Source organism: Perognathus longimembris, chromosome 1 (assembly GCF_023159225.1).
Source record: "Perognathus longimembris pacificus isolate PPM17 chromosome 1, ASM2315922v1, whole genome shotgun sequence".
Classification (NCBI taxonomy): domain Eukaryota; kingdom Metazoa; phylum Chordata; class Mammalia; order Rodentia; family Heteromyidae; genus Perognathus; species Perognathus longimembris.
The window spans coordinates 75640041-75652172 of NC_063161.1; the positions used below are offsets into that span (position 1 = coordinate 75640041).

At 41.9% G+C, this 12132-nt stretch overlaps 1 protein-coding gene and 2 non-coding genes across 3 annotated transcripts; all 3 read right to left on the minus strand.

The window, feature by feature from the left end:
* Position 1: 1 nt before the first annotated feature.
* On the minus strand, positions 2-11855 carry Cct6a (chaperonin containing TCP1 subunit 6A). The gene is made up of 14 exons (XM_048329450.1): positions 11637-11855; positions 10978-11041; positions 9001-9135; positions 7803-7976; positions 6807-6910; positions 5960-6070; positions 4977-5136; positions 4804-4886; positions 3752-3848; positions 3082-3229; positions 2454-2587; positions 1483-1585; positions 676-748; positions 2-373 (listed from the first exon to the last, which is right to left on the minus strand). Exons 1-14 carry the CDS (start codon positions 11771-11773, stop codon positions 301-303), a joined length of 1596 nt encoding a protein of 531 aa, XP_048185407.1. The 5' UTR covers positions 11774-11855; the 3' UTR covers positions 2-300.
* Positions 2890-3026, minus strand: LOC125341507. The gene has a single exon (XR_007208996.1). It is a non-coding gene; the product is annotated as a small nucleolar RNA SNORA15 (small nucleolar RNA).
* On the minus strand, positions 8102-8235 carry LOC125341591. The gene has a single exon (XR_007209016.1). It is a non-coding gene; the product is annotated as a small nucleolar RNA SNORA22 (small nucleolar RNA).
* Positions 11856-12132: the final 277 nt, after the last annotated feature.

The window sequence follows — 12132 nt, forward strand, 5'->3', positions numbered from 1 at the left end:
ATTAACATTTTCCAGGGAATATTTAATAATAAACAAGTTAGGTAACATGCTTATCTAATAGTAATTTTATACCACTGCAAATCAAAACAAAACATCCTGGTCCTTGGACCTGCTTTATGTGTACGTATTCAGTACAATTTAAAAAATACTATAACTACAATTTCACAATGTCATAATTTGGGTGTCAACTATCCATTTTTCAGATTCCTTTGAAAATTATTTGAAGCTTGGAAAAAAGTTCCATATCTGTATTCATCAGCATCATCCTGTAGTCAAGATTCCGCTATCAGAGGCTTCGATTCAACCTTTTAGAGAGGACATTCCAGCTCGCATGATCTCGTCAACTAGTAGAATGTTGGTGGCAATCACAGTGCTGAGAGGGGGGAAAAATATCAGATGATTCAAATAACCCAATTGAACTTTCCATTTGCATCTAAACTGCATACATATGAACAACTCTCAATCCTCTACAGCGTGCCTGTGTGTGCATGTAAGATGACCAGAACAGACCAAACAAAACACATATTTCTTAACAGGTAGGAATCACAGGGAGAGTCAAAATTAAAATAATCTAGGCCTGCAAATGATGTTATAAATACCAGAGGGCTCTACCCAGAGAAAATGTTCCCACTCCTGCCTTAAAAGATGTTTCAGCTTTGGTTTTCCCAAACTTACCAGGAGTGAAGAAGCTGTTTCTTCACACAATAGTTATCCCATATGCCTGCCTCTGCTGCTACCAGTGGTTCACCTGAAAGGCAACCAAGTCTTTTTAAAATCATACGTAGTAGAAATCATAATATCAAATTGCCTGTAAATTAGTGTCGACAATTCTAGATAATAAAGCCAATTAAGAACAAAGTACAACAGCACTTTGTGCTGCTGTTCTCACCACTGATAACTCATTTCACCTACTAGATCTAGCGTCCCATGAAGGTGCTCTCTCACTGGCTACCAAATCTTTACTGTGGACATGCTTCTCTAATTACCCCTATTAAGAAAGAGCACTCCAAGCCGGGTATCAGTGGCTCACACCTGTAATCCTGAGATCTGAGGATGGAAGTTCAAAGCCAGCCTGTGCAGGGAAGTCTATGAGCTTCAAGGACTTTCCCGCCTGGGCTGGGATCAAACTGCAACCCTCAAATCTCAGCTTCCAGAGTAGCTAGGATGACAGACAAGAGCCACTGGTGCCTGGCAAAACTTTTTGGATTTTGTCTTTTCTCTTTTTTGTAATGGGAATTGAACCCAGGATGTTGCACTTGATAGGCAAGTGCTTTGCCACTGAGCTACACCCCAGTCAGAATTTCTAATATGGTATCATGCCTGAGTCTATTACATGGTCATTTCATTGCTGTATATTTTACTTCAAGAAGCCCAGAATTTCTAATATATCAAACTGCAAAACAACCTATCAAGATTCTTTTTATCTTTCCTAGTTTCACCTCATTTATGTTTCTCCTAGTACAGACAATTGTATTCTCTTACCTGTGTTCAAGTCCACACCTACGAGTTGACCTGATTCTGAATGTTCTGCTTTAATTTTAACTAATGTTTCCTGAAGGTCAAAACCAGAGTTCTGAGCAAGAACCTAAACAAATTAATAATGGAGAAGAGATGAGCTAAGAATTGAGAATGAAGTTATTTCCAATTATCTTTTCTTAAAAACTAGAAAATGATTGGCAGTTGAATTAAAGGAAAAAAAACAAGTTGCACGAATGTGTAACTCTAGCAAATTTTTATTTTTGGAGAGGTCTCACTATACTCCAGGCCAGTCTTAAACTCACACACTGTCTAGTCTCTTGAGTGCTGGGATTATAGGCACAAGAAACTTGACATTCAAGTCTCCCAGAAAAACAGAATAAGATGGCTAATAGTAAAAAAGGAAACGGGCTGGGGATATGGCCTAGTGGCAAGAGTGCCTGCCTCATATACATGAGGCCCTGGGTTCGATTCCCCAGCACCACATATACAGAAAATGGCTGGAAGTGGCGCTGTGGCTCAAGTGGCAGAGTGCTAACCTTGAGCAAAAAGAAGCCAGGGACAGTGCTCAGGCCCTGAGTCCAAGCCCCAGGACTGGCCAAAAAAAAAGGAAACAGATCAAACCTACTTACCCCAAATCCTCATTATGGGCAAAAAAAAAAAAAAATCTGTATTATCAAAAACTGTTCAAGGGGCTGGGGATATGGCCTAGTGGCAAGAGTGCTTGCCTCGTATACATGAGGCCCTGGGTTCGATTCCCCAGCACCACATATACAGAAAATGGCCAGAAGTGGCGCTGTGGCTCAAGTGGCAGAGTGCTAGCCTTGAGCAAAAGGAAGCCAGGGACAGTGCTCAGGCCCTGAGTCCAAGGCCCAGGACCTGGCCAAAAAAACAAAAACAAACAAACAAAAACTGTTCAATCAGTTTAATTGTTTTGGTATAAAGAAATGTGATTGCTAAAATTTACTTATTCACACCTTGGGAATAATGAGCAATGCATCCGCAAATGCTTGGACTCCAAGCTGGGCCCTGCCTTTTACGCTTGGCTTATATTTCATCAGGGACTCAGCCATTGCCACTTCCACTGCACCAGCACCTGGGACCACACAGCCTGTTGGGTGGGGGAAAAAGAGAAATGCTGAAGTCCCACGAATAACAACTACAGAATCAATTGTAAGGAAAACACATGTACATGAAAACAGGTGTGGAAGTCATGACTTTTAAAATTCACTGTGGTCACAATTTAAATGCAGCACTGCATTTGCTTGTTCTCTTGTTTTGCCTCATGCCTGCTACCCAAGGGATCTACTACTAGTCATACCCACAACCCGTATAATTACATCTGAAAGCCATAATAGGAGTAACTAACACAGCAAACAGTGACTCTTGTGAGCTTTTAGTATCAGTTCATTTATTTGTATTCATTTTTAATAATGACATACTATGTAAAAACAGCATACCATCATAGTCATTTTAAAACGAAGACTTTACTTTTGCATGGTGTCTGGCTGTGTAAATTACCAACAAAAGAACACAGTATTCTGCCATGCCTGTTACACTAGACACTAGCAAGAGATCAGAATTTAAATACAGGGAGCAGCTTACCATCATCAATAGCATTTTTGACGGCCCTCAAGCCATCTCTTATTGCATCTTTGATTTGAGTGAGTGTGTGCTTATTTGGTCCTTTGACCAATAATGTGACAGAACGGGGATTGTTACATTTCTCAATAAAGGTGAACTTCTCTTCTCCCTATAGGTAGAAGAGACATTATTTCAGAAATGGGATATGGCTGCACAATGAGAGAACTGAGGGGAGGCATATGTAGACAAGTAGCGTGTTAGTAGAGAACAACATTGACTTTATTAAAGCAAATTCTAGCTTAAAAAATAAACACACCAAAGAAATGTGCCTTTCCTATGACAATGGCTTGTCATTACACATAAACCATCAAATTTACAGAAACAAAATTGATCCTTTTTTTTTTTTTTTTTGCCAGTCCTGGGCCTTGGACTCAGGGCCTGAGCACTGTCCCTGGCTTCTTTTTTTGCTCAAGGCTAGCACTCTGCCACTTGAGCCACAGCGCCACTTCTGGCCATTTTCTATATATGTGGTGCTGGGGAATTGAACCCAGGGCTTCCTGTATATGAGGCAAGCGCTCTTGCCACTAGGCCATATTCCCAGCCCCACAAAATTGATCCTGAGTTCCAATTTTCCTACTAAAGAATCCATGAACAACAAGTACTATTAGGTTTAGAAATAAAAGACACTTACCAATGTATACTCATAGACAAGTCCTGCATATCCCAAACAGTCAGGATTTAGGTCATCAAAAGAATTTACAGCTACCCCACCACAAGCAAGAGTTAGTCTGAAATATTAAAATGTTTTGAGATATATTAGCAATGTTGTGCTAAAAAAGAACAAATTTTAGAACCAAATTTTCAGAATTATGTAATGAAACTATATCCTAAAATTCCAACCTCAACCCTTTTCCTCGCCAATAAGCGGGAAGCCATTTTTTTGCCAAGGCCAGTAAATATTCCTCAAATATGAACCTTAAGGTAGACAAGAGCTTTTGGAACCCTCTTAATGCTCATTACTATTATTTTTGTCCCAGTACAGGGGCTTGAACTTGACCTCACTTTCAACTTCCTTCTTCCTTCATGGTTGGCACTTTACCTTTTGAGCCACATCTCCAGTTCTGACTTTTTGCTAACTGGAGTTAAGAGTCTCTCAAGTCTGGCTGCCTGGGCTGGTCTCATGAATAAACTATAGGATTATAGGCCAAGTTACTAGTACCTAGCTGAATGTTGCCTCTTGGTAAGAAAAAGTCAGTATAGTGTTTGTCATAGCTTAATATTAAAACAAATGTACAGGAATGGTCACAAAATTATTTACATAGAAACCAGAGAAATGCTCACTGACAGATGACTAAACAAAAAGTGGTGCCTACCCCCAATGGAATATTTTCAGCCTTAGAAAGGAATTAAATTTTTTTTGATATATGTTACAACATGGACATTATGGAAGATAAGAAAGCCAGATATAATGGATAAAAACTTTGAAATCCCACTAATGCAATGAAATATTGAAAACAGAATGTGTACTAGGAGTTGAGGGAGAAGAAATGAGTAGTTTTAGAGATGGAAAATCCAAGAAGATGAATAGTGCAACAGTAGCACAACTGACTAGTCACAGACCAAACTGGGCTACAGAGACCAGAAAAGCAAAAGCAAAAATAAAGTAGATGGAAAAAAGTAATAATCTTAGTTCACTTATTACAAAGTAGGTAAAATTCACATTACCAGATAATCTGACCATACCTCTCCATATTTCTTCTTTTAGCTCTGCGCAGAGCGACTATGCCTTCTTTTGCAAGAGCATCTAAGGAAAATGGGTCAATTCCCTATAAATAAAACAAAATTACTTTTAGTATCTTTCACCTTAAAAAAATGAAATAGAAAGAACAGTTTCTAAGTTTTATTTTCATTCTCACCTTCTGGTTAATAACAATAAACCCTTTTTCTGAATCTCCACAAACTTTCCTTTTCAGTTCTATTATTTTTTTAACTCTATCTTCAATAAATTTTCTTTCAGCTTTTACTAGTTTTTCTCTCTCTTCTGCACTCTTGTAGAAAAAGCCAGAATTCACTTCTCTGGTAAAAAAAAAAAAAAAAAAAAAAAGTTATAGACAGGAGGAAAGTGTATTGTGGAACTGAGCTAATTGTACAGTTTAGAGGTTTTCCATAAAAGCAAAACTGAGGCAAACTAACTGTCCTTACAGAAGGAAAACATAAAGAGTGACTTGTAGGGCTGAGAATGTGACTTAGTGGTAGAGTGCTTGCCTAGTATGCATGAAGCCCTGGGTTCAATTCCTCAGTAACACAAACAGAAAATACTGGAAGTAGCACAATGGCTCAAGTGGTAGAGTGCTAAACTTGAGCAAAAGGTCAGGGACAGTGCGCAGGCCGGCCCTGAATTCAAGACCCAGGACTGGCAAAAAAACAAAAGGAAACAAAAGACTTGCAAGATGGATGCTGGTGGCTTACATCTGTAAGCCTAGCTAATCAAGAGACTGAAATCTATAGTACTGAGGTTCAAAACCAGTCCAAGCAGAAAAGTCTGAGACTCCACCTCTAATATATAGCAAAATACTGAGCTGAAGTTGTGTCTCAAGTAACAAAAATTGCCAGTTATGTGCCAGAAAGCTGATTAAGAGTATGAACCACCAAAATTTAGTCTTAGAATCAGCCAAAAGATAACTGGTAGCGAGGCACCAGTAATCCCAGCTACTCAGGAGGCTGAAATCTGAGGATCAAGGTCTGGAGCCAGCCCAGGCATGAAACTCATATGCTAGCCTTAAGGAAAAAGCTCAAGGAGAGAGCCCACCCCCCTGAAGTTCAAGCTCCAGACTGGCATTTACACAAAAACCCAATCTCCTCCATACTCTACTCCATTTCAAAAGGGCCATGAACTCACGTTTTTTCATATTCTAATGACACATTGCATGTAAGGATGTATGCATTTTCTACTCTTTTCTTCATGTCAGGATGTCGTGCCCCATGATCTAAGACAAGTCCTCTTATTAAGCTGTAAAAACAACATTTATAACATCATTGATTTTCAGGTATTACATTTAAGAAAATTAAAACACTCATCTAAGACTAACAATTTCTTTTTTCTTGAGGTAATATTAACTTTTATTCCCAGATCACTATGGAATACATGAAGTCCATAACAAAATACAGACAAATCAATGTGATTTAGGAAATCTTTTTATTACCGACTCCCTTACTCCTCCCTCCCCCATTCCCTTTCTCCCTCCATGAGTTGGACTAACAATTTCTAAAATTACTTAAGACGGTCAGTGAAAATTCTGGAAGTCAACTGTGAAAAGGCAACATCTCAAAGCAGGACAGGCTATTCATAAGTAAGTAGTTGTTATAGAAAATTCCACAGGGACAGTGGAAGTCTCAATTGGCAGCCTATCAAACTGATCACCTTCTTTAAAGAAATGTTTTTGCTAGGTCTTTTGAAAAGAAAAATATATACTCCATTTCTCTCTATACATATACCCCAAATGTCTAATTATGCTTTATATGACAAATCACTGATGCACCCCATCCCATTTCAAAAGGAATAGAGTAAAATGTAGCACCTAACAATATACAATCAAATTTGCTTATCTAAATATACAATAAATATTTCTCTGCTCAGAGTGTAACTTAGTGGCAGAACACCTGTTTAACATGTCTAAGACCCTGAGTTTCACACAGCACCAAAACAAAACCAAAACGGTATTTCCCAGCATTCCCCTGCTTCCTACCTTGTGTCAGTTTCAGATTTATGTTTCATTTCCATGATCTCAACCATGAACAAGTCAATAGGTTCATCTTTTTTTTTAATGGCCAAAATAGAATCCACTACAGCCTATTGAACAGGAAGATAACCATTAAATTACATTCAATTAGCAGAAGCACAAATACTTATTCTCTAAAGAACTTTAGTTTTTTAAAATTTTGGAACTGATCTGAGTTTTTCCATGAGAAAATAAAATTCACTAGAAATAAAAGGACTTGCTCCCAAAACAACAAACACACAAGTTGTAACTGACCAAGAATCATAGTATCTGTTCTACCATTTTATTTAAATACTGGTAACTAGCTGGATGTGAATGACATTCCTGAAATGCCAGCACTTGGAATGGGGAAGCAGGAGAACTGGGAGCTCAAGGCTAATTTGGGCTAGTTATCTTGGAACCTAATTACAGTTTAAGCCAACTTAAGTTTAGCATCTCCCAACACAAAGAAATGGGAGTTTAAATAAACAGAAATGTGGGGCTGGGAATATGGCCTATTGATAGAGTGCCTGCCTTGTATATATGAAGTCCTGGGTTTGATTCCTCAGCACCACATATATAGAAAAGCCAGAGGTGGCGCTGTGGCCCAAGTTGGCAGAGAGCTAGCCTTGAGCTAAAAGAAGCCAGGAGCAGTGCTCAGTCCCTGAGTTCAAGCCCCAGGACTGGCAAAAAAAAAACAAAGAAACAAATGCTAACTTGCTTTGATGACATATGGTGTGCATTTTGCACACTCTTGCCCATAAACAGGCAGAATTAAAAAATAGGAATCACTGAAAGTTTTCTTATAATAAACATTATTTCACAATTGTCTAAAAAATCTTTTTTATGAATCTTTAAATGAAAGCCACAAGTATGCTTCCATAACCTGGTCAGACAAATTCATATAGCACCTCATAATTGGGAGTTAGGAACACTGAAGTTTACACTACTGGATATCCCCCATGAGTGTTGTACCACACATACCTCCGTTAAGACGTCTGCTAGCTCAGCATGAACTTTAGTACGGAGAGATGTTCTGGCCACATCCATAAGGGTTTCCCTGTCCATCTCTTTGTTTACTTTGATTTGTTCCAAAAACTGAAGGGCCTTTTCCTTTGCAGCTTCAAAACCTTCAGTAATTATTCTGGGATGAAGACCCTACACACAAACACACAAATTACAACCACTGGTAATATTCATCTTCAATCAGATCCACCTATAGTTCATGAACGTCTCTGAAGGGATACTCTGGATTGTTCATCATTTTTAATAAAATGAAGGTAATATGTGCTGACTTTCTGAATACATTTCAAAGGTAAAATACCCATTTGAATGCAGAGGAAAAGAACAGATATTACTCTAGCACAGAGTCAAAGCCAAGGAAACTACAAAGCACCCTTGGGTGTTCACTGTGCAAACCACCTGGAATAAAAACCCAAACCTGATCCTTAGAAATATTCATTCAACAAGAACATTTTTCCCCCTACAGATGATGTGCAGTTAACTCGTATCACAGCAATAAAAATGAATAAATGGAGACTAGGAGTGTATACTCCTTTGGCTAGGGAATTCTGACAGTTTTTTTAGTATTCGTTAATGTTTTTTTTAACCTTCCAACAACAAGGATAAAAACACTGTAAGATGCCCATTTAAAGAGTTGCTTTTTCTTTGAGCCCAGCCAGCACCACTTCCGATTTTCTGGTCATTATTTGGAGATAAGTTTCACAGACTTTCCTGCCTGGGCTGGCTTTGAACCTTGATCCTCTCAGATGGCAGCTAAGATTACAGGTGTGAGCCACCAGTGCCCAGCTTTGACTTTTTTTTTTTAAACAGAGATAATATTATTGATGAAATGTAACCTGGTAATTTTTCTCAGGCCATGATAGGTCCCATAACTTATTCATAGTTACACTAGGATAATGACACAGGTTCCCAGACTTAAGACTCTCTACTCTTCTTAAGTACCACCTGTGGCCCCAGGCACCTAATCAACACTGGGTATGTTTTACACAGGATTAAGACAAGGACATCTAGGGGGAGAGGGGAGGGGGGGGAATGAGGGAGGAAGTAACAAACAGTACAAGAAATGTACCCAAAGCCTAACATATGAAACTGTAACCTCTCTGTACATCACTTTGACAATAAATAGAAGGAAAAAAAAAGACAAGGACATTATGCTCACCTCAGAAATGTAGAGATCTGCCTGCTTCAGCAGCTCTCCAATGATAAGGACATTGGAAGTAGTACCATCACCAGTTATGTCATCCTGAGCTGTTGCTACTTTTGCTATTAAGGAGGCTGTCGGATGCTGAATTTGCTGCAAGTAGAAAAAGCATTATGTCAATACTTAACTATATCTCAAATGAAATCAGAGTTTAAATTGTCCTAGTATTTGGCTATATATGGCTGATTTAGGGGCTGGGAATATAGCCTAGTGGTAGAATGCTTGCCTCACATATGGCTGATTTAATTAAACCAGTTAATCACCATCAAAACTCTTGCACAGGGGCTGGGAATATAGCTTAGTGATAGAGTGCTTGCCTAGCGTGCATGAAGCCCTAGGTTCAATTCCTCAGTACCGCATAAACAGAAAAAGCCAGAAGTGGTGCAGTAACTCAAGTGGTAGAGTGCTATCTTTGAGCAAAAGCAGCTTGGGGACAGTGCTCAGGCTGAGATTAAGCCCTAGGACTGGCAATAAAAGCAAAAACAAACAAACAAAAAACCCTCGTACACAAATTTGTCACTTCTCAGGTATTTCTCTTTGTTGACTGGAAACTTGAGGCTCAGTAAAGCATAATCATAATGACAAGCAGTAAAACAAATCTAGTGGTTTTCTGAAAGTAAGTCCAGCAGTTCCTGCACTCAGGAGACCAAGGGAAAAGAACTGAGAATTTAAAGCCAGACTGGACTGTACATCAGAAAACCCTTCCTCAAAACAGGAAAAAGAAAAAGAAACCCAAATGATTCAAGGAAAAACTAGAAAATCAAGAAGACTAGTACTATGGCTCAGGCCTATAATCCTAGCTACTCAGGAGGCTGAGACTTGAGGACTGCATTTCAGACAGCCAAGTTTGTTGAGACTCATTTCCAAAAGTGGAGTAGTGGCTCAAACGGTACAGCTCCAGCCTCAAGCACAAATGCTAAAAGGCCAAGTTCAAGCCCCAGAGCGCACAGAGCAAAATTTAAGTGAGGAATCTAGGCAAAGTGCATAGAGGTACTCTATTCTTGTACCTTTTTTTTGTCTTGTTTGGTACAAGGGAATCAAACCCAGGACAGTGCACTTGCCAGGCAAGCGCTTTGCCACTGAGCTACATCCCTCAACTTTCTTTCGTGTGTCATTTTCCAAAGCATACCCATGGCAACTGAGAGAGCTAGGAGTTGGGGAGGAACTCTGCTGAGGTGGAAGCAATTTTTTCTTAGCTGAGGTAGTGCTTTGTATGTTCACTTTAGAATTATGTCACACCAAACTGCTTCGCTGTGCTTTCTGTATAACCCTGTGCTAACTAGCCACATGGATGCTAAATAATAAAAGCAAAACTACACCTCTTAAATCAGTCAGCTAGTCCTTACTGAAGATACTTAACATCTGGGTGTTGATGTGTACACACCACTTTCAAAGCCAAATTTAAATAAAGTGAGCAGTGATGCACATCTTATTCCAGAACTGGGGAGGCTGAGGCAGGAGAATTCAAGTTTAAGGGCAGGCTGGACCATAGTGAGACTGGCTCAGGAAACAAAAACCAAAGAAAACCCACAAATTTTATTCTGAACTCAAATCAGTGGCAGTTTTCTTTTCTTGAATTTGAACTGCTAGGCATTGGAAGTTCAAGTGATTAACTGACAATCTCACCTTTCTTGATGCTGGTTCTGAGGCTTGAAGTCAGGATCTGTGCACTGACCCTAAGCTTTTGTGCTCAAGGCTAGCAATCTACTTGAACCACAGACATCCTGCCCTAAGTACATTCAAACCATGATCCTCAGATCTCGGTCTCCTGAGAAGCTTACAGATGTGAGCCACTGGTGCCTTCTCTACTATTTTAACGTGTCAGAAAGACTTGCTGAGAATCGATGAATGCTCATTTCCTCCCACTTGATAATGAACATTAGAAAACCTTCTTTGAGCCAAACCAACTTGGGAAGCCCAGCCCGGTAGCCTCACCATCTCGTGTAGCAGCACATTGCCATCTTTTGTCAGCTTGATGTCTCCGGCGCCGGAAACGAGCCTGCCACGGGTTAGAAACGGATGTATCAAACAGTGCGCTGGTGGTTCACGCCCGTAGTCCTACCTACTCAGGAGACTGAGATACGAGGATCACGGTTCGAAGCCACCCTGGGCAGGAAAGTCCGAGAGACTCTTGTCTCTAATAAACTACTCCGAAAAAGCCGGGAGTGGCGCTGTCTCAAGTGGTAGAGCACTAGACTTGAACTGAAGGGACAGAGCCCAGGCCCCCGAGTTCAAGCTCCAGGACCGGCAGGAAAAAAAAAAAAAGAAATGGATTAATCAGCGCGCGACCTTCCAAGGGAGAGCGAGAAAGGAATCCCATCAAAAAAACCCGGAGCCCGGAACGGAGGCAGCAGGGGTGCAAGGAGGGGGCTCGCTTGCGGGCCTCACAGGGCGGGGCAGCGTCGCGCGCGCACGCGGCTTTGTCCTCCGCTCAGGCGGCCCGCACTGGGGCGAGGACGCAGCGGCGGCCCGGACGGCTCTGCGAGGGAACGCGAGCCGACCTTGGCGCAGTTGGGAGAGGGGTGAGAGGCCGGGCGGCCGGCCGCGGTCCCCTCGGGTCCTGGGCCCAGGCCCGCCCCGCCGACCCGCCTTACATCTTCATGGTGCCCTTAGGCCCCAGGTTGGTCCTCAGCACGTCCTGCAGCCCCCGTGCCGCGGCGATGTTGACCGCCAGCGCCGCCTGTGCGCGGGCCACCTCAGCTTTGGGGTTCAGGGTCTTCACAGCCGCCATAGCTGCCGCCGGGGAGGAACAGGCCGAGAGCAGCGCGCACGGGTCGCAGCAAAGCTCGGCGTGGTCGGGAGGCTCTCATCCGGGGCTTCTGGAAAAGTCGGAAGCGTTCGGTCCGCCCCCGCGGCCGACGCGCAGCAGCCATTGGGTTGCGGCGCTGCCGCGCTCGCTGATTGGCTCGGTGCCGCGCAGCGCCCGTAACCCCGCCTGTCGCGCCGGCTCTGCGCCACCGCGCGCGGGCGGGGCCGACTGGGCTCTAAGGTTCCGGGGCCACTACAAACCCGGACGCGGACCGGAGCTCGTGGTCGCGCGGAGGGGCAGGCTTCTCTTTGCTGGGTGCCTCTGGCCCCAGGCCCAGTCGA

What these genes read in the sequence shown, in the direction of transcription:
- Cct6a (XM_048329450.1), bottom strand. Translation starts at nt 11,773, where the DNA reads ATGGCGGCTGTGAAGACCCTGAACCCCAAAGCTGAGGTGGCCCGCGCA. An exon ending in ATGTGCTGCTACACGAGATG is followed by an intron (nt 9,136 to 10,977) that starts GTGAGGCTACCG and finishes TTCTACTTGCAG; the next exon opens with CAAATTCAGCATCCGACAGC. An exon ending in CAAAAATGCTATTGATGATG is followed by an intron (nt 2,588 to 3,081) that starts GTAAGCTGCTCC and finishes CCCACCCAACAG; the next exon opens with GCTGTGTGGTCCCAGGTGCT.